The sequence below is a fragment of the Quercus robur genome, chromosome 4 (assembly GCF_932294415.1).
Source record: "Quercus robur chromosome 4, dhQueRobu3.1, whole genome shotgun sequence".
Taxonomy (NCBI): domain Eukaryota; kingdom Viridiplantae; phylum Streptophyta; class Magnoliopsida; order Fagales; family Fagaceae; genus Quercus; species Quercus robur.
This window is the reverse complement of record NC_065537.1, coordinates 37,948,145-37,972,194: the sequence shown is the minus strand read 5'-3', so window position 1 is coordinate 37,972,194 and position 24,050 is coordinate 37,948,145. Positions and strand designations below refer to the sequence as shown.

The following is a 24,050-nucleotide window of genomic DNA, read 5'->3' as shown; positions in this document are numbered from 1 at the left end:
AAAACAATAGTACTAGTAGAAGCAACACTAGGAGAAGAGAAGTCATACCCTAAACTGTTTCGATCAGAAGCAGATTTCTGAAGGCTGAGCATCTCGTCAAGCTTTGCACTTGAAGTCATTTCCAACTGAGCTCTGACTTAAAATAGCTCTGCTTCAAGCTTCTTGGTATTCTCCGCTAAGAAATTGTTCTAAAATCGTAGTGTTCCAATGGTCTGATTGGCTTCATCAAATTTTGTGAAGAGCTCTTCTCGATCAAGTTCCACATCGCTCAGCTTCTTGGTGGCCAACTTATATAGTTTCTCATGCTTCTCAGAAACCTTATACAACTTTTCATAGGCTGTATGGATATCATCTTGATCATCCATTTTCTCGAACTTAGAATCCATCAAGTCCTCTTCATCATCCACATCTTCAACAATCTCCTCAGTAGGATTTACAGTGGCAATGAAGGTATTTAGGATTTCATCATCCTCATTATCAAAATCATCCTTAGGCTCGGTGTCGCTCAAAGTTGCAGCAAGTTCCTTACTCTTCTTAATGGTCTTAAGATACGTAGGACACTCTTGTTTCATGTGACTGAAGCCTTGAAACCCAAAGCACTTTGGTCTTGAGGGAACAGTGTACTAACCGCCGTCCCTAGCATCCTTCTTTGGTCTTGGACTGCTTGCGGTCTTTGTCAGTTCCCTTGGTATTGGCATTCTTCATAAACTTTTTGAATTGCCTTGTAATGTAGGATTTCATTTTAGAATCTTCATCATCTGAAGACTCATTTATGTCACTGTTCTTGGCCTTCAATGCCATGCTCTTGCCCTTACTAGATTTCCCAATCCTTGTCAAAACCAACTCATAGATTTGCAGATTACCAACCAGCTATGTCAAAGGAATTTTGTCAATATCCTTTGATTCCTCAATTACGGTGATCTTGGCATGAAATCTTTCAGATAGAGATCTACGCATCTTTCTAACAATCTTGGGTTCGGGAATGGTTTCCCCAAGATTGAAGATTGAGTTTACTATGTCCTTGAGCTTGGCATAGAACTCATCGAATGACTCATCCTCCTCCATCTTGATTTCTTCAAAGCTTGTAATAAGCCTTTAAAGCTTTGAATCCTTGACAACCTTAGTTCCTTCATAGGTTGTCTGGAGGATGGTCCATGCTTCCTTTGCAGTTTAAGTAGATGATATCCTCTTAAACTCCTCATTAGTGACTGCATTGAATAAGGCATTCAATGCCTTGCTATTGAAGTTAGCTGCTTTGATCTTTGCATCATCCCAATCAGCCGGCGTTCCTTAGGCTTGGTCCAGCCTATCTCCATAGCTTGCCACACTTTTTCATCTAATGACTGCAAGAAAGCTCTCATGCGTACTTTCCAGTATGCATAGTTAGTGCCATCAAATAAAGGATGTATAATTAAGGATTTTCCTCTATCCATGACAATAGGGGTTAATGGATCACACAACAAAGATTAACCCTAATCAGAATGTGCCTGCCCTGATATCACTTGATAGGCCAAGAATGTATTGACTTTTTGTGATAAATTAATCAATTAATTAGCCAAGTTAATTAATTAATTCAATTAACATGCAATATGTGTGGTAGCACAAAGAAATTACCAACTAAGTTAATATGTAGCGGAAAATAAATTTGACACGGTGATTTGTTTATGAATGGGAAAAACCTCTAAGGCAAAAACCCCACTAGGTGATTTTATGGTCACCATTTTTGAGAATCCACTATTATCACAATAGGCGGTTACAAGTAAAGGAATCCTAGTACCTTATACCAACTTACAGTTGAACTCTTACCCTAATACCCAATTGGACCTGTTCTGTAGTGATAATCTCTCCTTTCAATGCACAGCTCCTAGTACATGACTAACCAATTGATGCACAGATCCAAGTACGTGACTAACCACCAACTTGAGAAGGATGTTGGCTACAAAGTTTTTCAGTTTATCAACATGATGAGAATCACGAAATTTCTTGATTACAAAACCCTATGACGTACAAATGAAGCAGCTTCTTTAAGAGAAAGATGAACTAGGGCATATATCTTCGGTCACAATATGCTTGTGTAAAATCTTTGCATCAAGTTGCACTCACTTGCATCCACTGTGACAGTCCTTAAAATAATCTTTATATATGTTTAGGGTTGTGAGAAAAGAAAGTCCAAACATGTAAACACGGATTGGAGTGAAATTAGATCTGAAAAACTGATTTTCTTAAATCTCGATAGATAGGGTATCTATCGAGTAGCTGTCGAGCATTGGGCAAAAGCTGCCTTTTAAACCTCGATAGATGTTATCTGTCGAGCTAGCTGTCGAGCTTTAAAATCCAGCACTTCTTCACTTATTTCTTAGACAAACTTGCATGGTTTTAACACTTGGACTTGAACTTTTGTTCCTTGAAGCATTAAACACATCCTAGATCTATCAAATTATAAGTAAAGTGCGTTTTGTTAAAGGATTAGCCAATTCTATATTGACATATGTTCCTAACATGATTCACATATGTCCTAACATAGACAATAGTCTTTTGTTTTGCGGAGCCACAGATTTGGAGTGCTAGAAGGTCCTAAACATTTTAGATTCCTATGGAGAATGTTTAGGCCAGAAAATAAATAAAAGTAAGACCACTATATTCTTTAGCAAATCCACTTCAAATGAGCAAATGGAATGTATCAAAATTGCATTGGGAGTTTTGGAGATTAAGCAATATGAGAAGTATTTGGGTTTTGCCTTCTTTGATTGGGAGAAGGAAAAAAGCTAGTTTCAATTACATAAAGGAGAAAATTTGGAGGAAACTTCAAGGATGGGAGGAAAAGTTATTATCTCAGGCCGGAAGGGAAATATTGATCAAAGCGGTTGTCCAAGCAATTTCGACATACACGATGAGTTGCTTCAAACTCCCAGTAAGTCTATTAATGACATTGAAAGCCTCATTTGAAAATGGATAGGAGAATAGGGTTCTAGGGTTAGGTGGGACATTTGAGTAGCAGGTTAATTAGGCTAGTTGTCCTAGAATTTCACCAAAATAGAAATGGAGTGAATTGAGGTTTCTGTCCAAAAGTTGTGTACACCACAAATTGGGCTCATACACATCTTATACCCAGCATACGCACCTTTTGTAAGCCTTAGGAAGATTAGGCCAAGCATGGGCTCTTAGGCTTAGCTTTTGACTTGGGTTTGGGTTTGGGTTTGGTTTTGTTGAGCTGTTTTTGGAATAATTGACTCATTGGATCCACCCAAGGTGCTGATCATTTTGGTAATGACTTGATTTCTTGTCATTAAGGCTAGGGACCTTGGGAATAGGTCTACACACACCTTACCCTAATGTCATAGTGCACGAACATCATTGTCAATGCCTCACAGCTGCTCGACCATCATGGTGATGCTCGTGCACATATGTGGAGGAGGTGTGTCGTACCTCGGGTGAGTGACTGGAGTATGAGTCGATTTTAAGGATATTACCAAGGGTAAGTGAAGTTGCCACCAATCATTGGGTTTTTCTAAGGTGTGATTGGTCACCTGACTCTATTCGATTTTATTACTGATCCTAGGTTAAGAAAAAGGGTATTTTTCCTAATCTAATGTGGATGGGAAAAAAATCTTTATTCATGAGTTCGAAAGTCTAGTTACCTGTGGGGAAGATTTTAGACAACCCATAACGCCTGTCCGTGGATAGTCCTTTATTTTGGTAAAATCATAATTTTTAGACATTAGCAATTGAAAACAAGCTATTGGCATTAGCTTTCGGGGCTTTAAATGTGTTGGGGTTTGAGGTTTGATTTAGGAATGGGCGTGGTCTCAATCGATGCTTTCTAAGCGTGTTTGAAGTCATTGCCAAATTTCCATGGCGAAAATCTAGCAGAATTTCACCTTATTTTTTGTGGCAGAAATCTGGTAGCGCTTCGCCTCAGATGCGTCATAGCATGCAAAATGCTATTCTCACCAAGCTTTTGACATGAGAATACGACAATTAGGGATGCCCCATTTTCATGACGAAAATTTGGTAGAGTTTTATGTTCGGTGTACCATGGCACACTGGTAGGGTTTCGCGTTTATGTATACGACGCGTATTGACATGCTCGCATCGTGACAAGTTGAAGCCTTCCAAAGTGTTAAGCATGTTGATATGTGTCACATACATGGGAAAACCAATGTCACTGGGTGACATGGATCAAGACAATCACACCGTGATGATTGTGCACATAATATAGCATGAATATGCACCTACAGCAATTGCCTTGAGCGCATACCCATACTACAAGGTTAAGAGCTCTCATGACTAGAAAGGGTCGCTCATGTAGCCACGGGAGTTTATCATACAAAGTGCACAATCACCCACACACACGTAGGCATATATATATATATATATATATAGATAGATATGTACATCATGCACAACGCATCCACACAGAGTAGGAAAGTAAATTAGACATTGCCAACGTTCTAAGGGTATGACCCAACAAGGTACAAGAAATATAAAATAGATATTGGCATATTGCCATACCCAGGGAACGCAACCCAAGCAAGGAGTAGGAAAATAAAAGGGGGTACATGGAGGGGGATCCTAATACATACTCTAGAGAAGAGGCTTAGATAGAGGGAAAGAGAAGACTGCTCTAGAGGGGCTAGGCCCCCTAATCTACTGAACATTGTCCTTTATGGGCTTGCATCCTTGCCCTTTTTGCGCGTGCCTAGGAGGTCACACTCTTGCTCCAAGCATCCACGCTCCATGCGTGTACATGCAAGGACAAAAGAAACAAGCTAGCAGACAAGCAAGGAAACAAATGGAAGGAAAAGCATGCTAAAGACAAGCTGGAAAAGATGCCAAATGGGGGCGAACAAACATGTGCAGCATATGAAGAGGCAAACAAACATGTTATCAAACAAAAGGGGGTGTCCTAGGAGGACAAATGTAAGTTTGGATTGAGTGTCCATAGTTCCATTGGATTGGAGTATGGACACACATAGACTCATGCATGAACATATAGGCAAGTGTACAAAGATGCAAAGAAGCAAAGAAAGCCAAACGGGTGGCACAAAGCAAGTAAGGCAAGCATGACAACATTGCACGGAGAAAGGTTTAAATCAAGCACACCAACACCATGGAGGTGTATCTCACAAGTGGTTACATCTAAATAAACCCTAGGAGGGATGGAGGTAACCATACAAGCACAAGCCCATGGAGGGCACAAAGCATGGCAAAACCTAGATCTAGAGAGGCTAACATGGAGATAAAGTATAGAAGCAAGCAAGTAAACATAGACATGTAAAGAAAATGATCCAAACTGTTTAATATAGTCCTAGGCATGAGGATGTAGGCTAGACCACATGATCTAGATTTACACCCCACCAATAAAGGCCGAAACAAAGAAAGAGAAATAACAAGGGACAAAAAGGGCTAAAGTAGCACATGGCATAGCAAACAACATAGATCTTAGCACACAAGTATGACACGGAGCACATAAACACATGGATCTAAGCATAGGGACATAGATCTAAGCACTAACATGTAGATCTAAGCAAAAACATGGCAAAGAACACATAAGCATGTAGATCTAAGCATAAATATGGCAAGGAGAATAAAAACATGTGGATCTAAGCACAAATATGAAACTTAGATATATCCTAACCCAAGAAGGCTAGGCCAACAACATCAAAGTGGTAAATCATGGCAAAAACAAGGAAACATGCTAGAAAAACTATGAAGATATGCTAGGAAAAGCAATAAAAACATTCGCAATAAAAAACATTTTATTAAGCAAAAAGGAGTTAGGAAAAGCAATAAAGAGAAAGGGGTGTGGATTGTAGCTAAAAAGCTACATCCACACCCTCTAAACCTCAAATCCAAGGTATGGAACCAAGGAGAGGAAGATTAGGTGCAAGAACATTGCCTTTAAGATTGTAGAGAAAAGATGAGAATCTATAAGGTGTTTGAAGGTGTTTTGATGTGTTTGGATGTGTTTGGGAGAGAAATTAGAGAGAGAAGAAAGAGAGAGAATCTGCCCAAAACTGCCTAGAAAATCATTTTTTTTTTGGGTGCAAAATGAGGGGTCTGGGGGCATTTATACTGGAAAAATGCCACTTTGGCTTCTGGTGCACCTTGTAGAGCTACCGGCCACCTTGTTGATGTCAGCAATTCTGGCATTTTCCAATTAAACTTTGAACGCATATTTTAAGGCCTTCCTAGACTTGAATTGAGTTGATCTTTGTATCCTTAGAAAGCTTTGGATGTCTAGTTTCTAGAACACTAAAGAAATTGAAAATCCAACGGTTGGATCATAAGTTATGGCTTCGGAAAGTGTGCTAATATGCTTTTCATGGTTTTTAGATATCTTAACCGTTTTAACTTCGATTTTGATCCATGAATAGTTATTGGAAAGGAAATTTGATAATCTTGGTAATGGCGCTAGTCCTAACCCATTTTGACAGTCGGATCAAAATTAGAGTTTTTGGTACCTCCAAGAGTTAATCTCGAGTCAAACTTGGTCAAAATTAATGAAAATCATTGAGTAGCTTGGGTTTAATTTAGAAACATGAAAAATGTCATTTTGGGATGAATTTGACCGACTTTGACTTTTGGTCAATTCAGGGTTGATTAGTGGCATTTTGGTCAATTTGACCTGAAATAGCACTTTGAGTGTTTCGATACCCGAACAAGTTGCGCCATGTCAATCTAGATGTTTCCGTGGTCCTGTGGTTAAAGGATAATATTTTTGGAATTTTCAAAGTCCTGCATGCAAATTGAGAGTGGACAAAATACGGTGTTTACAATCATCACACATTGTCAAGACAAACTCCTAAAAAAAACATTGGGACCAGTGGGTCACCCAATAAGATCAAAATTTTGGTGTCTATACACCTTTTATTTTATCGAAAAAATCATACTAAAGTTTAAATTAAGGTTGTGAAAATCATGTAAGATTTTTTTTTTGAGAAACAAGTCATGTAAGATTTTGTTGTGCGCGAAGACTTTCTTCATATATTTTCATTTCTTCTAATTATTAATTTGTTCCAAATTAAGGAAATTTCCTAAGTACTATTCATTATAAAAAAAAGAAATGCTCGCTTATTCTTGACCTGAAAGGACTAGCGATATACTAAATTAATTGACCATTATATTTTTTTAATTTTTATTTATTTATTTATTTTTTAGGAATAATTGACCATTAGATTATAATGCTGAAACTTGAAGACAGAATGACAAATGTATTGGACAAGTGGTTGGATCGATGCCACAAAACACTAGGCTATAATTCATCAAAAAAGAAAGAAAAAGACTAGGCTATTAGTAAATACTAGTCGCAAACCCGTGCGATGCACGGGATAGTTTTAAATCAAATGTTAACACATTCAGATTTAAATATCTCTCTAATTTCAATTATTGAAAGCTAAATTGACTCTGATATAAGATGAAACATATAATATTATGAAGTAATATTAAAAATGAGATAAATACGGATATTATGAAGTAATATATTACAATAATCATAATATACTTTTACATTTGGTTTAATAAGTATTATAAAAGAACATCGCACGAGAATGCTACTAATTTTTTAAATTAAAAATAAATAAAAATTATATCCATAATAGAAGGACATAAAATATCATTATTGTCCCAAAAGATGACAGCTTCTCCCAACAGTTTTTAATTTGTACATAAGTCCCAATACCATGTATTTTTGCTATGGTTTTTTTTTTTTTTTTCAATTTCATTTATTTCCTGACTTCCACTAAATATTCATTGTATTCATAATATTTAAAAAATGTTGAAGTAGAGCTGTATCCTTAAATAACTAAATAAAAGAGTTTAATTCCTCTCTGTTTCAATTTAAAACCAAATTGTGCATAAAAGCAAAAAAATTTCCTTTGTTCCACTGTCTTTAGTACCAAAATCACAAATCCATTAAAACCAAATTGTGCATAGAAAATCTTAGAGATTGAAAGACAACTTTAAAGTGTTTTTTGTAACAAAAGCAAATCGGATCCTAAGTCATAATTCTGACATCAAATTGATTGAAAGCAAGCATAAATGCAGAACAACCATAGACTACCACTAAACAAATTCAAACCCATAGCTCAGTTTCCACACAAAAAAAATCAAATTGATTATCGTCAAAACACAGTACTAAACTCAGTTATAGAGTTCCAAACCCAAACTCAATCAATTACAGATACAAAGAGAAATGCAACTAAAACTACAATTTAATCAACCCTAGAATACAAAAAAGAAATCAATGAAGCTGGGGTAAAAAATCTCAGAAAGGCTAAGAAAAAAAAACTAAACTAAAAGCTAAGAAATCCAAACTAAACAAATACCATACCTTTAACCCTACTGCAAAAACTAAAATTTACTAAAATTAACAACAATTTATAGCATAATAACATATTACCACTAAATTTTATTTATTTCAATCAACCTAAACAAATAAAGACCAATAAAATTATGGTATATAACACCAATAACCTAGAGGCCAGAGGCCAGAGGTCAGTTCATGTTTTGTGTTTTTCAGGGAAAAGATGGAAGGTTGAGAAAGAGTTGAAGAAGAAGCAGATATCTTCGATTTTGCACGAATTCAACATTAATCAAAACCAATTATCCAAATACCTAAATTAAAGAAAATCAAACCAAATCCAAATACCTAAATCTAAGATAACAAAAATTAAAATACCTGCACTGGTAGCGGCTTTGGCGGTATATGACGGCGATGGGAGGCTGGCACTTTTTGCCAAAATACAAATTTGATATATAATAAATGGCAGAAGGATAAGGAAAATGAAAAATAAAAATGTTTTTCTGTTAAAAGTAGAAAAACAATTTTAAAATAGCCCTAAATCCTAATCACAAAACTTTAACTCCAAAAACTCCCAAAAGATCAAAGAAGATTTCTCAAAACTCCAGGACATTATCACTTGCAAAATTAATTTTATAAACTCTATAGCAAATGAGACTCTAATGCTGAAACAGGGTGCAACTGCTTCTATTTCTAATATTCCTTGTTTTCTCCATTAGAGAACAGGGTTACTATAAGTCTATAAATAAAATCTGGTAAGTGATGTAATGAAGGATCATACTTTAGAGATAGATGATGGCCATGAGTCTCTCTTAAAATGGGTGGGCAGATTTTAGTAACTTTGTCATGAATCATGATACCCATTGAGAAAGTATCAAACAGGGGCCAAAAACATCCTTTCACAGACCTTTTCTTTTAAAGGGATAGGTAATAGGTCATACATACAAAACCAATGGATTTGTGGCAAACTATGATGAAATAAAGCTTCAAGACCCCAAGATTTATAAAATACTAAGTTCAAAAAGTAAATTCCCACAGCCATGAACTATATATTATTCTAAAGATTTGCAATGGCACCTTATCCCTATTTAATGGCGCTAACCTTGGCTTTGCATGCTAACCCACCATTCAACTAACCCATAAAAACAACTACGATAAAAAACTCACAACCTAAATTTAATACCAAGACTTAAAAAAAAAAATTTAAGACCCAAATGTAATTAGAGCAACTGATGAATTTTGCTTCTCAAAAAAAAATAAAAAAATAAATAAAAAACTAATGAATTTTGAATGTTCCCTAAATCCTAAATTAGACCCTTTTTTTTTGTGCAGTTATGCCAACAATCCAAGTCTTGCAGCAACTGAGTTAATGAACGAACCTCATGCACCAGGAGTCACTCTAGACAACCTTAAAAACTATTATAAATCCAGGTATGATGCCGTGAGAAAGTACACACCAAGTGCTTATGTGATCCTCTCAAACCAGTTGGGGAATGCTGATCCAAAGGAGCAACTCTCATTTGCTAAAGACTTCAACCATGTAGTCATTGACATGCATTACTACAATCTCTATTCAGATGAGTTTAGCAACATGAACGCACAATTCATTCTCAATGATAAATTTCAAATTTGCAGAGAATATCCCAAACTCTAATCTCAATGCACAAACCCACCATGAACTAAATCAATAAAAAATCAAACCTTCTTCCCAATATCCCTTAAACGTTCAAATAAAGACCATTGTGACCTCATATGTTCAGTAAAAATATTTAACATATGACCTCATATTCACAGATCCACCTCTAAATCAAACCCAAACCCACAATTCAAAAGAAACCAATACCAAACTCTAATCTCAAAGCACAAACCCACCACAAAATGAATCATAAAAAATTCAAACCCAAAGATCAGATTTCCCTAAAAGTTCAAATACACAATCTCAAAGTCTGTTGTGTTTCCATCTTGGTTCAAATTAAAATTTAAAATTCCTTGTGAATTTCGAATTTATATCTAGAAGAGAAACTATACCCTAAAACCAAGATAAGAATTCACAAAATTAAATCCAAGAAAAAAAAAAACCTAACAGAAGTAGCATTAACAATACCCAAGAACAATATTAGCAAAAACCTAACAAAAGCAGCACTAACAATACCCAACGACAGTATCAACAAAAGAAACTGAATAGAAAATATTACTAACACAACAACAGTAATTCAATATAGGAATCAACAAAAAGAAGCAAAGCCAACGAAAATTAATAAAACAAATATTTAGAAAGATAAAGAGGGAGGAATAAATTGGATACGCATGATCTTAAGACTGCTACCGATTCCTTACCGAGAGAGATTTATCCGTAAGGGAAGAAGAACAGTTTGCAGAGAGGCCACACCGCCGTTTCAATCTCTTCTACCCAAAAAAAAATCCTAAACAAAATCAAATCTAACGCAAATAGCAAAAACAAAATCAATTCTAACCCAAAGACCTCAGTTCAAACAAAATCTAACCCAAATTCAGTTTTTATTACCTGATTTCTTCATGGTTTAGGGGTTTTGAGAATTGAGAGAGGCAGAGGCTAGAGAGAACAGCAAAAGAGAGAAAGCCGTATAAAACCTAAAATAAAAAAGAAAAATAAAATAGTGGTAGAATTGGGTTCCAGTTTATAAAACCTAAAATAAAAAAGGAAAAAAAAATAGTGGTAGAATTGGTTTCGGTTTTAAAAAGGTTTTATTATTATTATTATTATTATTTTTAATATTGTGCTGATGTGGAAAATTGTGGAAGCTTCAAAAGCTTCGGTTTTATATATATATATAGATGATAAGTAGAAGAAGTTGGAAACGGTAAAAGCTGTTGAAATTGTTACAAAAAATAGTAAGGTTGAAATTATTGCGAGAAAATTGTAATTGCCATTTGGAGAGCAATTACGTGCAAAAATGTTTTCTACTCTCATTAGATACCTTTATAAGCAATATAAGTTGCATAATACTCAATAAATAATAGTTATCGTTACGTAAAAGATAGATTTCTAAGACGTAAATGTGTCATACTCATCTCTAAGGCCGTACCTCTTCAGATTCTCAGTTCTCTTTCTCCTTTTTCTACTCAAGAGGTTTAAACACAGCTATCAATGGAGGTCAGTTTTCCTCAGCTCTCTTTCAATTATTTTTCTCTGAATTTCTAATGCTTGCTAATCTTCAGAAATGAATGAGAATTACTATTTGTTAAGGTACTAGGACCAGGCTAGAAACCTTATTTCTTATTATGCTTCTTCGATTAGTCTTAACGTAAGCTTCTGTTCAATATTAAAACATATTAGCTTTTTGTTGAAAATTTTGGGGTAAGTGTGCTTTCTCTGTTTCACATAGTTTAGAGCATAAGAATAAATGAAGGTATAGTTTAAGAGAATAAAATATAATTTTCTAATTATTTTTCTTTTGGAGGATAAAAGATTAAAATGACTATTAATTACAGGCTTACAACTTTATCCCACGTTTAGAAAAAGAGATAGAAGAATATTTTATGCAAGCTATCTTAAGGATTAGAATATTCTTTTTAGGTTGTCTTGCACTTAATGTAGGAGAATATATGAAGGTAACAGGTATATATGTAACCAAATTTGTCAAATCAACATATTAAAAAGAAAATGACAAATCTGAAAAGAGAAAAAAGAAAAAGAAAAAGAAAAAAGTATATGAAACCATTTTTTTACACTCAAGAAATTACATTTTTTTCACCTTAAACTATACTTCATTTTACACTTATATTTTGAACTACAAAAATACATGATTAACTCCATAAACTAAAACTCATGTAATACTTTAGATCTTCCCATCACTTTTTCAGTTGAGTTTAACCGAATATAGCATTAAAAAAACCAATGTTTATTTTAGAAAGGGGTGAATTGATCTTTTAATACTAAATTTTGTTAGACTTAACCTCAAAATAAATGGCAAAAAGTTAAGTGTTGCAAAGTTATAATTATAAGGGATTACTCTCACACCTATTTTGAATGCACTGCTTCATCAAGATGAAATTTAGAATGAAGAAGTATATTTTTTCCTTTTCACATAAAAATGAGTTTTATGTTTGTAAAAGTCCTCTTTTTTATTTATTTATTTATTTTTTTGCGAATGAGTTTTGCGTTAGAGTGAACGTATATACAGTTTCGCGTTACATATATTTTCACACATATTTTAAAAAACTACAAAAACTACAAAAATCCCATCTCAATCTACTCTATCAAACACCCTTCCCAATTATTTTTTTATTTTTATTTTTTGGGGGTTATAAGTCATAATCCTTGCTCAAATCCTGTCAATTAAAGAAAAAAAAAAAAAAAAAAAATTCAGATCGTAGATCTTTAAACGCGGAAAAAACGTCAAGCGTAAGATCGTAATATGAGTATGAGGTGTCACCGCCCCCTGATTTGAGTAATATATACGTGTGAAAAACCTATAAAAGTTGTCACCATCCTACTCCTACTATATAAAAAGCCTCAAGATAGATCACACAGACAGACTGGGCTGGGTCTGACTATTTCTCTAAAGCTTTCGATCTCTTCAACCAAAATGTCGCAGTTGTTGGACAAAGCTAAGAACTTCGTGGCAGAGAAGGTGGCCAACATAAAGAAGCCAGAGGCTAGTATCGATGATGTTGATTTCAAGCGTGTGAGCCGTGATTCTGTGGAGTATCTCGCCAAGGTCTCTGTGATCAACCCTTATGGACATCCCATACCCATTTGCGAGATCTCTTACACTCTCAAGAGTGCTGGCAGGTAGCGCTTATTTATTTATTTATTTATCTCGTTGCTATATCATGATCTTTGCTTTGTTTTTGAATTTTTTTCTCATTTTATGTGATCCATGATGTTATTGAAGAGTCATGAATATTTAGTTTTGATCTAAAACGATCGAGTGCATGCATGCCGTTTTGTATTGATGGAATTTTTTTTTTTTTGGGTGGGTTTTTCGTTTGATTTCTTTCTGTTTATTCGATCTGTAAATTTCATGGGAAGTATATATATATCAGATCCCATATATGTGGGAAAAGAGGATTCCAGTTCATGTGATAACTCTCTCTTTATTTAATAATAATAATAATAATAATAATAATAATAATAATAATCATGGGATAGTACCGAATTCAATGACATTTATTCATTGTGGCTCATACTTTACGTTTGCAGACTAAATTTCCAAATTAAATTAGGTTGAATTAATTTTACCATTCTTTATATGTTTTTCATTTGCACCATGGAACATGGACATTACTCCAACTTTGTTCATTTTAATCTAGTTACAATTCTTCAGTACGTGGTACCTTATGGCAGTTTCAAAGAGCGTGATCACTTTTTGCTTGTGGCTTCTTAAAGCATTTTTAAAGAGGAAAAAAAAGAAAAAAGAAAAAAGAAAAAAAGAAAAATCAATTTAAGCATATGCTTGGTGGTGTTCTTCGAAGGGAATTTAGAGCTTCCACAATACCACATCTTTTTTGCTAAAAATTCCTTTGAAGAATCTACCGCGGGCATATGCTCAAAAGATGAAGTTCTGACTGGACGATATTTGATCGACACTTTTTATATTTGGTATACAACTATACATAATTTATCAAAGTTATTATGGTTTCCAAGGGTTAAAAGCTACAATGATCATTTCTTCGAGTTTCCTTGGCCTCTTCGGTTATTTGATTAAGGAGGCAAAAACTCTCATAGGTTCCTTTCATGTTCATAGTTGTTCACATATTAAGAGATAAAAGGAAAATGTGTTTCTCATTACTTTACTAGATATGCTAGTCATGTTACTGTGAATAGATATGGATCGATAATATTTCATCATCTTAATACTTAACACTATAATAATATCTTAATACTTAACACTATAATAATATCAGCTGATTTGTCTGCTCCGGCTTATATTAAAAAAAATAAAAAAGAAGAAGCTACTTACACCATTATGTACACCATTAATTTGTGATCAACTAAGAATTTAAACAATTTTAAAACTTGTTCAAAGCTATTTAGTGAGCGTTTGGATAACGTTCATGTTTGGATGTTTTGCGTTTCAGCCCCCTTTTTTTTGGACCAGCGTTTGGTGCATTGTTTATGGGACATGAACAGTGCATTAAGACATATGAATAGTGTTTTTTTAGTATGAATAGTAACCGGAAATTTTTTTTTTAATTTTTTTTTTTCAGTTTTCAGTTTTCAATTTTCAGCAAAATAAGTGGTATCCAAATGCACTTTTAGACTATTTGTGATAAACACTCCTTTTCCTCTCTCAAACAAATTGAATTTGAAATGATTGAAGTTTTTCTATTTGGAATTGTCTTAGGTCTAATTCCTATTACTTTGGCTTGATTATTTGTAATTGCATATTTACAAGTGATCAAATTTAAAACCCCTTTTCTTTTTTATCTCGTTGTAAATTATAATAACTTAATTTTTTTGTTTTAAATGTAAATGTTATGGATTGAAAAAATCAAAATAAAATTTGCAATAATTAATTGTAATTGTATGTATGTGTGGGCCAGGGTGATTGCATCAGGGACAATTCCAGACCCAGGGTCCCTGAAGGCGAGTGACACAACATTGCTAGAGGTTCCAGTGAAGGTGGCACACAGTATATTGGTGAGCTTGGCAAAGGATGTTTGTGCAGATTGGGACATAGACTATGAGTTGGATTTGGGTCTCACTATTGACCTTCCCATCATTGGAAACTTTACCATTCCCCTTTCTACCAAGGGAGAGGTCAAGCTACCTACCCTCTCTGACATGTTTTAACTTTAAGTTTCAATGGTTGTGGAATATCATACTCACTCTTAATACTGTTTTTGTTTTAGCATCTTTTTGTTGGCTGATGAATAACAACTACTTCTTGTATCCTATTCCCATCTTCAATTTTAATTTGTTGCCTAAATACATATGGGAATTTTCCTTTCAGCGTGCTGTATGCCAATAATTGTTCCAAGTTTTATCTATACAATGGTGTAATCTCTCCAATTATTACGCCCAATAACACAGGCAATAATTGCTCAACTGATAATTGTAAATTCATATCTCACCCCCCCAAAAAAAAAAAAAAAAAAAACTGAGTTAATTAATTCTTGATTATCAAAATACTTTTAGATTACAACGTTTCTCAAGATCCAAATTATTTCAATTTTTTGTCAAATTCTATATGTGGACTGGAATGTATATTAACCAAGATATACCTGTGAATTCCCACCCTCGAAAAGATACACCATTGAATTGTCTAAAACTAACCAACTAAAACCTTTTCATTTGTGGTATATAATTTACAGTTGATTAGTAAAAATTAAAGGTAAGGGAAAATTTCATTTTAAACCCTATAGTTAGGATGCTAACAGATAACAGATGAAATCTTGAAGTCAAAATTCTTGTAACACTACACTTAAATCCTTTTTTTTTTTTTTAGGAAACAATAATACTTATTAGAATACATGAACACTACATTTAACTTTAAAGTAATGTTTAAATAAGGTTATAAATAAGTTGAATCAAGTATTAAATTTTATTTTTATTTAAAACATAAGTCAAGATCAACTTATCATCAAACAATATTTACATGTTTATATTTGATTCATTTTTTTTTTTTGAACATGTTCAACTTTATCTGAATAAAGTTATTTGATTTTTTTTTTCATATACATACAATAAAACATGACTAAAAATTTCTTTTCCATATACAATTCATGAGCCACTAATTTATAATATATAGTTATATATATACTATTATAACTCCACTTAACCATTAAATTATTTGATAGTCTCAATATGGATTTATTACATATTACTCAATGAATTGGATAATAGTACACAATCCAACTAAAAGAAATTGTGAAATTATTTAAATTTTGATTATAGGAATTAGTTATTTATTTGATGTTTTCTCTTTTTATAAAACTTAGGGCCCATTTGGTATTGTTGTTTTATTAATATTATTTGTATTTTTTGAAAATATGTGCGGGTAAAAAATTATATAAAAATACGTATAATATTATTTAAATACTGAAAACTGTTATTTAAATGCATATACCAAACACTCCTTAATATTTTTGTTAATCGGTGAGCGTGTAAAGGTTGACAAATCAAAAGGTAACCGACATTTTGTCCATCACGCTTACTTCGTCTAATTTTTTCTTTCTTATTTTGTCCTAGAGCCTCGAAGTGGACCACACTCCATTTTACACGGATAAAAACAAAGATTCATGTTGCTATTTTTATGTGGCTTTTGTGAGCGAGGCTTACACGGACATAAAGAAGGTACTGAGCTAGCTTTTACGCGGACATAACAAATTATATAAGAGAGGCTTAACACAAGTCAGCCTTAAGAGGCAATCTTGAAGCCTAAAGGTCGGGTCTAAGGTGAAGCAAAGTTAAAGCAGCTACAAAAGAAGCTTAAGTAAAAAAAAAGAAAAAAAAAATCACATTTTATATTTAAAAAAAAAACAGCTACTTAACCAAGCAGTTTCTCTAACCTGAATTGGTGCTTTCTATTTGTGCAAGAATGGCCCAAAAATCTCCTATCTATTTTTTGCGGATAATAGTTTTCTATTTTGCCGAGCTAAATTGGAGGATATCTATGTTAGTCAAGAAATATTGGAGAGCTAAATTGGCGGATATCCATGTTAGTCAAGAAATATTGGAACACTATGAGGCTGCATCCGGTCAGTAGATAAATAGGAAGAAAACAACCTTATTCTTCAGCAAATCAGTAAGTGTAGCTTTGAAGAATTCCATCAAGCTCTTGCTTGGGGTTTTGTAAATAAAGAAATATGAAAAATACCTTGGATTACCAGTGGTTGTGGAGAGAAATAAGAGGGTGAGCTTGAACTATATAAAAGATAAGAGTCTGGAATAAGCTGCAAGGGTGGAAAGAAAAACTATTGTCACAAGCAAGAAATGAAGTACTATTAAAGGCCATTGTGCAAGCCATACCTACCTTTGCTATGACATGCATTAAGTTGCCTATTAGTCTATGCCATGACATTGAGATGATGATCCATAAGTTTTGATGAGGGCAAAGAGTAGATCGTCGAAAAATCTATTGGAAGAAGTGGGGGACCTTGTGCAAAGCAAAAGCAGTGGGTTGATTGGGATTTAGGGACTTATGGAAGTTCAATGATGACATGCTCGCAAAACAAGTTTGGAGGTTGATAAACGATACTAAATCCCTTCCTTATAAGGTTTTCAAAGCGAAATGTTTTCCAAATGGCTCTATATTTGATGCTAAAGCTTTGTCGGGGTTGTTTGCTCGGAAAAGCATCCTACAGGCTAGAAAGGTTATTTCTATGGGTGCTAGATGGCGGATTGGAGATGGGTCAAACATCAAGATCTTTGAAGATAGGTGGCTGCCAGATGCAGGGCGTGGAAATTTTTTTTCACCAGGTCCTTACCTTCCAAGAGATGCTACATACGATGGATGCACTTATTGATGGAGACTCAGCAACATGGAATTTTCAACTTATTGAGGAAACCTTTCTACCTTTTGACGCAAGCAGAATAAAAGCAATCCCTTTATGCTCCTTGGGACAGACTTTGTTGGCCATGGGATAAAACTGGGGAGTACACAGTTAAGACGGGGTATAAAATATTGTCTGAAGAGGAGGACTATGATTCGGCATCTACTTCAAATAATGACTCCGTCGTCAAGTTTTGGAGGAGCCTTTGGAAGCTGAAAGTCCCGGGGAAAATAAAACACTTTCAGTGGAAAGCTTGCTCTGATGCGCTGCCAACGAAGAGTAATCTTCACAGGCGCAAAAATTGAGGTTTAAGTTTTATTATTATTACTGCTATTATTATTGTTATTTGGTCTTTTAGTTTTGCATTAATTAGATTTTTGTGTGTGAGAGTTTCAACCTATGACGTTCGCTTTTAATAATAAGACACTAATTAGTTTTTGGTGTAGACGATGATTGAATTCTAAATCTCTTATTCAATTATCAGAGATTTTACCAGTTGAACTAATTGAAACCCATGAGATATTTCATTTCTATTTGCAGTAGAAGATGAAATGTGAGCACAACCCTAAAAGAGATCTTTTTTTTCTTTCTTTTTTTGTTTTAGTGATACTAGGGTTGCTACCAATTTAATTATATAATGGTGTATCACCAATCTTTTTAAAGAAAAGAAAATGTCACAAATCACAATAAAGTTTTTTTCAAATATGTATTTATTAGATGGTTGAAGTCCACCAATTTTCTTTATTGTTACATTAGTTTTTATGTTTTATGTAGTAAAATTTGTAATAGTTTTAGTTTAAAAAAAAAAAAAAAATTTAACTATTGACTATTATTTTAAGCTCTGTTGTTTAAGATTTGGGAGTTTACGCAATTGCTAAACTCGCCTAGGGGTTGGGTTTACTCGGGTCAATAAGGAGCTACTAACTTGCCTTGTTTAGAAAGAAGGACAAAAATGATGGCATCAGGAAGAACATCCACGATGAGGTCAACTTGGAGAGTCCTGGAATGTGTGCATGTGGCATAATCTGGACGTGCCATGTGGCTTCAATGGAGTCCCTGTCCCTCAATTTTAACCTTAGCTAGGATTAGAACATAAACTATATATAGTGCACTTAAGACATGACTGTAATATAGAATTTTATTAGCAATTAATTTGATCTGCAATAAATCTTGACATGTTTCTACAATATAACAAAAGTTGATTAGATTTCCAAATCAATTACATGTAAAAAAATTTTTTTTAGGAAGAATTACAAGTACAACCTGATAAGAATAAGAAATGAAAAGTGTTTTAAGAGCAACTGGACCCAATAAAACAATAACACATAATTCACAAAAACTTGAATAAATCCTACAAACTACTTAACATAATTTTTAGGGAATCATGACAAGTGTCCTGACAAAGACCCAAAAAGGCATTAGAACCACAAAATTTTCAAAATAAACTGTTTCACTTATTTCAAGCCCCATTTTTGTTAATAAATGGTCAGAACGAAGAGAGTTTCATGTATTTTGAAGATGAATCATTTTTATCCTAATATGACAATTGGATCTTTAATTAAACCTTGTTTTTGGTCCGGGAAATTTTTGGTGAAATGATATTGTTATGACATTGATCCCAATTGCATCAATATTTTGCAAAAATTAGAGAAGATCAAAATGGGATGATGACAACTTCCTTCCATTTTGCAAAAAAAAGAAAAAGAAAAAGGGAAGGAAGTATTGTTTTGGTGCTTTAAAAATTGACATGAGTAAGGCATATGATATGGTAGACTTGAAATTCCAGAAGGTTGTGCTAGTGGTTATGAATTTTAGTCCAAGGTGGATTGGTTGGGTCATGGAGTGTTTTTAACTGTTCAATATACCCTTTTAATTAATGGTAGTATGACTCAGACTTTCAAACCATCAAAAGGCCTTAAATAGGAGGATCCTATATTCCCTTATCTCTTTCTTTTGTGTGCTAATGTGTTGTTGTAGGACACAATTTACTATTTAATTATTGTAATTTATTATTTTTGGTATTTTTATGTAAAAAACGTTATTTTAGGTTTAGGTGATTTATTTCCTTGTTTTTAGGTGCATTTAATACTTTTTAGGTCAAACTTTATTCTTGATATGGTTAGGTATCAATTAGGAGTTATTTTAGAATATATTTTCTTGTTTGTCAAGTTTTATGGAGCCCTTAAATAGTCATCTAAGTCTGTAAACGTTTTTCATATATCATTGAATAAAAATCAGAAAAGGTGAGGCTTTGCTCTTCTTTTAGTTCTTCAAGAACTGTGAACTTATCAGGGATTCTTCCTTGTGGCGTTCAAATTTTATATCTTTGGTTCGTGATTCAATTATAATCATTGGGTCAAGGTGTTACTTATACCTTTGGTTCGCGTTTCACTTATAAACGTTGGGTCAGGGTTTTCTATCAAAATCTGAATATTAGCTTTCTTGGGCAAGTATTCCAATATTTTTGTTGGGTCTCAAAGCATGTAGATTGAGGTTCGCAACATATTCCAATATTTTTGTTGGGTCTCAAAGCGTGTCTATTGAGGTTCGCATCATTTGGTATCAGAGCACAGGTTCTAAAATCAGTTTTTATCCCTTTTATCTTTTGTTTCCTGTTATCATCCTATCTTGTTCCTTTTGTGTTCTTTATTCCTTGTTCTTATTTTGTGACGTGCACTAGGTCAAAATAGTGCACCAAGCTCCAAAAAAAAAAAAAAAAAAGTGAAAAAAAAAAGAAAAAAAAAAAAGAAGAGATGGTAATTATTGAGAACATTGTGGAAGATTCAATTGAGGTCAAATATGAGGATGAGTCCACAACTCACAATCCTCAAGTCTCAGTTGATTTGTTGAAGATGACTATACAATATGTTGATTTTCTTGGAGTAGAAAATTTTACTTTTATTTTCAACCCTTGGTTGATTGATGTTGCAAATAAATTGAAAGTAGATGAGAAGAAATTTTATGCTACACTTTATGAAGGATTCAAGTTTCAGAACCGGATCAAGTTATTAAAGCATTCAAAGTATTTGTTTATTTGGAGCGGAAGATTTTAGATTTCAAAGATGAACTCGAGGACAAGTTTGTTTCAAGAGGAGGGGTCTGATGTAGGACACAATTTACTATTTAATTATTGTAATTTATTTTTTTTGGTATTTTTATGTAAAAAACGTTATTTTAGGTTTAGGTGATTTATTTCCTTGTTTTTAGGTGCATTTAATGCTTTTTAGGTCAAACTTTATTCCTGATATGGTTAGGTATCAATTAGGAGTTATTTTAGAATATATTTTTTTGTTTGTCAAGTTTTATGGAGCCCTTAAATAGTCATCTAAGTCTGTAAACGTTTTTCATATATCATTGAATAAAAATCAGAAAAGGTGAGGCTTTGCTCTTCTTTTGGTTCTTCAAGAACTGTGAACTTATTAGAGATTCTTTCTTGTGGCGTTAAAACTTTATACCTTTGGTTTGTGATTCAATTATAATCATTGGGTCAAGGTGTTACTTATACATTTGGTTCGCGTTTCACTTATAAACGTTGGGTCAGGGTTTTCTATCAAAATCTGAATTTTAGCTTTCTTGGGCAAGTATTCCAATATTTTTGTTGGGTCTCAAAGCGTGTCGATTGAGGTTCGCAACATATTCCAATATTTTTGTTGGGTCTCAAAGTGTGTCTATTGAGGTTCGCATCAGTTGTCCCCTGCATTCTTAAAAGTTGAACATTATAAGGACATTCAGGGGATTAAGGTAGGCAAAAATGGATTTACCTTTACCCACATTTTCTTTGCTAATGACTCTCTGCTCTTCTTCAAAAAAGACAACAAATCCTTTCAAAATATCCAAAATATCCTGTAGTGGTACTGTAACTTGTCAGGGCAGAACATTAACATGGCCAAATCAGACCTTTTTTGCTCCCCCAACATGCTTGAAGATGAGCAAATTTCCTTAGCCAATTCTCTTCAGGTTAACTTGGTCCTAACCCTAGCAAATATCTGGGTCTTGGCTTTAAATTGAGAGGAAAGAGAGTTTATGATTTCCAATTTTTGGTGAACAAGTTAAAATCCAAGCTTCAAAGTTGGAAAGCAAGACTGCTATCCCAAGCAAGTAGAGGTACTCTCATTACCTCTGTTCTCCAAACCTTACCCCTTTATACTTTCTCTTGCTTCAAAGTCCCTGAAACTATCTGCAAGAGATTAGACTCAATCATTAGAAACTTTTGGTGGGGGCATGAGTAGGGTGTTAATAAACTACACTTGGTCCATTGGGATAAAATGTGCCAAAATAGTAAAGAGGGTGGCATTGGTTTTAAAAAATTCAACCTCATGAACCAAGCAATGCTTGCAAAGCAATTTTGGAGGATAAGCCAAAACCCTCAATCCCTAGTTGCTAAAACCTTCAAAGCTAAGTACTTTCCAAGATGTTCTATTCATGAATGTGAGACTAAATCTCACCACTCTTGGTTTTGGGGAAACTTAATTAAACATGACAAACCAAAGCTGAAGGAAGGTAGATGGTGGATAGGGAAAGGAAGGGACATCCCTATACAACACTCAGATTGGTTTCAATGCCCTGCCCAAATTCTGCAAAACCCAAATCTGATCACTGGCACTGTTGCTGATCTCATTGATCACAATATTGGTATGTGGAAAGCTGACCTGGTTAGATCCATTTACACAACACCTCAATGTTCTAAAATTTTGAGTATTCCTATATCAAAGACTAGTGTTGTTTCGGATAAGCTTCTTTGGAAACACTCAACCACATGAGAGTATGAAGTTAGGACTGCTTACAATATACTTCTTAAGGAAGATGTCTCAAAATCTCCCATTCAACTCAGACCACATCAAATTCCAACAGAGGTATGACAGCTAATTTGGAAGGTGAAAACTCCTCACAAAGTGAATCTCTTTGTGTGGAAGCTCATGCAGGACAGCATTCCTACCTTTATTACTTTAAAAAACAGAGGTATTAGTACTCATAGCACATGCCCTTTTTGCAATTAAGAGGATGAATCTACTTCCCATTTGTTTCTCCACTGTTCATTCGCTAGAGCTTGTTGGCATGGATCTTCCCTTGCCATACACACTTCAGACTTTAGCAACATAGGTGTTCAATATTGGCTGAGCAACATTATGCTAAGATTAAGACAGATGGACCAAGAGAGGATGAATTATCTTTGTTCCATTTTCACATTCCTTTGGACAATATGGAACCACAGGAACATGGTAACTCATGATGGCAAAACCCCTAATCCCACTGAAGTCATTCTAACTACTCCTTTGACTTGCAGGTTTAAGGAAGCTTTTGAAAAGGACAACCATGACGGACCTTACAAAGGAAATCATACTAAATACCAGAATATTGGAGGAAGCTAGGAGCTACTTATCAAAATAGCAAGAGCTAGGAAGAATAGACAAAGGAGGACTGCTTTTGCTTGTGAAGCAACAAATCTACAGGGAAGGATCATGTTTTCAAGTAGTGCCAACAACTACTGCAGCAACTCAAGAAGCTTTCGTGGAGGCTGCTGTTAAAGCTAAAAATCTGGGTTTCTGCAGAATTTTGATCATGTGTTGTAGTAAAAGAATAGTTCATGTCCGTAATATGCAATGTAGTCCTAATTGGTAGGAAAAAAACCTATGCTCTCTGATATGTTAAGCTTACAGCAACAAGGCTTGTGTTGCAAAGCTCTTTTTGTTCCCGGGGCTATCTTAGGTACAGTTTGTAAGACTGTAACACAGTTAAGATTGCTGTTAGAGTCCTTGGTCCTTGTTGCTGGGTTCACCCAGCAATTGTATAGTTTGTTTCCTTCCTTTCTGGTATCAAAAAAAAAAAAAAAACCTGTCATTTTGAAACAAAAGGATAACAATCATCGATACAATGACAATCACATTGGAACATTTGAAATTACATCTATATGCGAAAATTAAAATTATCTCAAACAGTTGTTTGGGTATCTTTCTTTTGTGTTGTAGAAGCTATCTATATCTTTGTGATCCCAAAATTTGTTTTGCTCCCATATCCATTAGTGGTGGGAGAGAATCCATTTTTTCTTTTTATGAATGATAAACTTCATTAATCACAATAATACAGAGTACCTGCTGAACACATTTACACAAATTCTCAGAAGACAACATTTTAACAAAGTATCTCACATTGCAGATTAATTAGAACCAACTAATTTTTCCTACCGCTCACTAACAATTTGGACAGAAATCAACCCAACATATGTCAACAAAGAAAAACGAAACTCAAGATACCAACACAGACATAGGAA

At 34.1% G+C, this 24,050-nt stretch overlaps 1 protein-coding gene across 1 annotated transcript; it reads left to right on the top strand.

Annotated features, from left to right (window-relative positions):
- Positions 1-12,795: 12,795 nt before the first annotated feature.
- On the top strand, positions 12,796-15,239 carry LOC126721446 (desiccation protectant protein Lea14 homolog). The gene is made up of 2 exons (XM_050424478.1): positions 12,796-13,076; positions 14,831-15,239. Exons 1-2 carry the CDS (start codon positions 12,871-12,873, stop codon positions 15,078-15,080), a joined length of 456 nt encoding a protein of 151 aa, XP_050280435.1. The 5' UTR covers positions 12,796-12,870; the 3' UTR covers positions 15,081-15,239.
- The last annotated feature ends 8,811 nt before the right edge of the window (positions 15,240-24,050 follow it).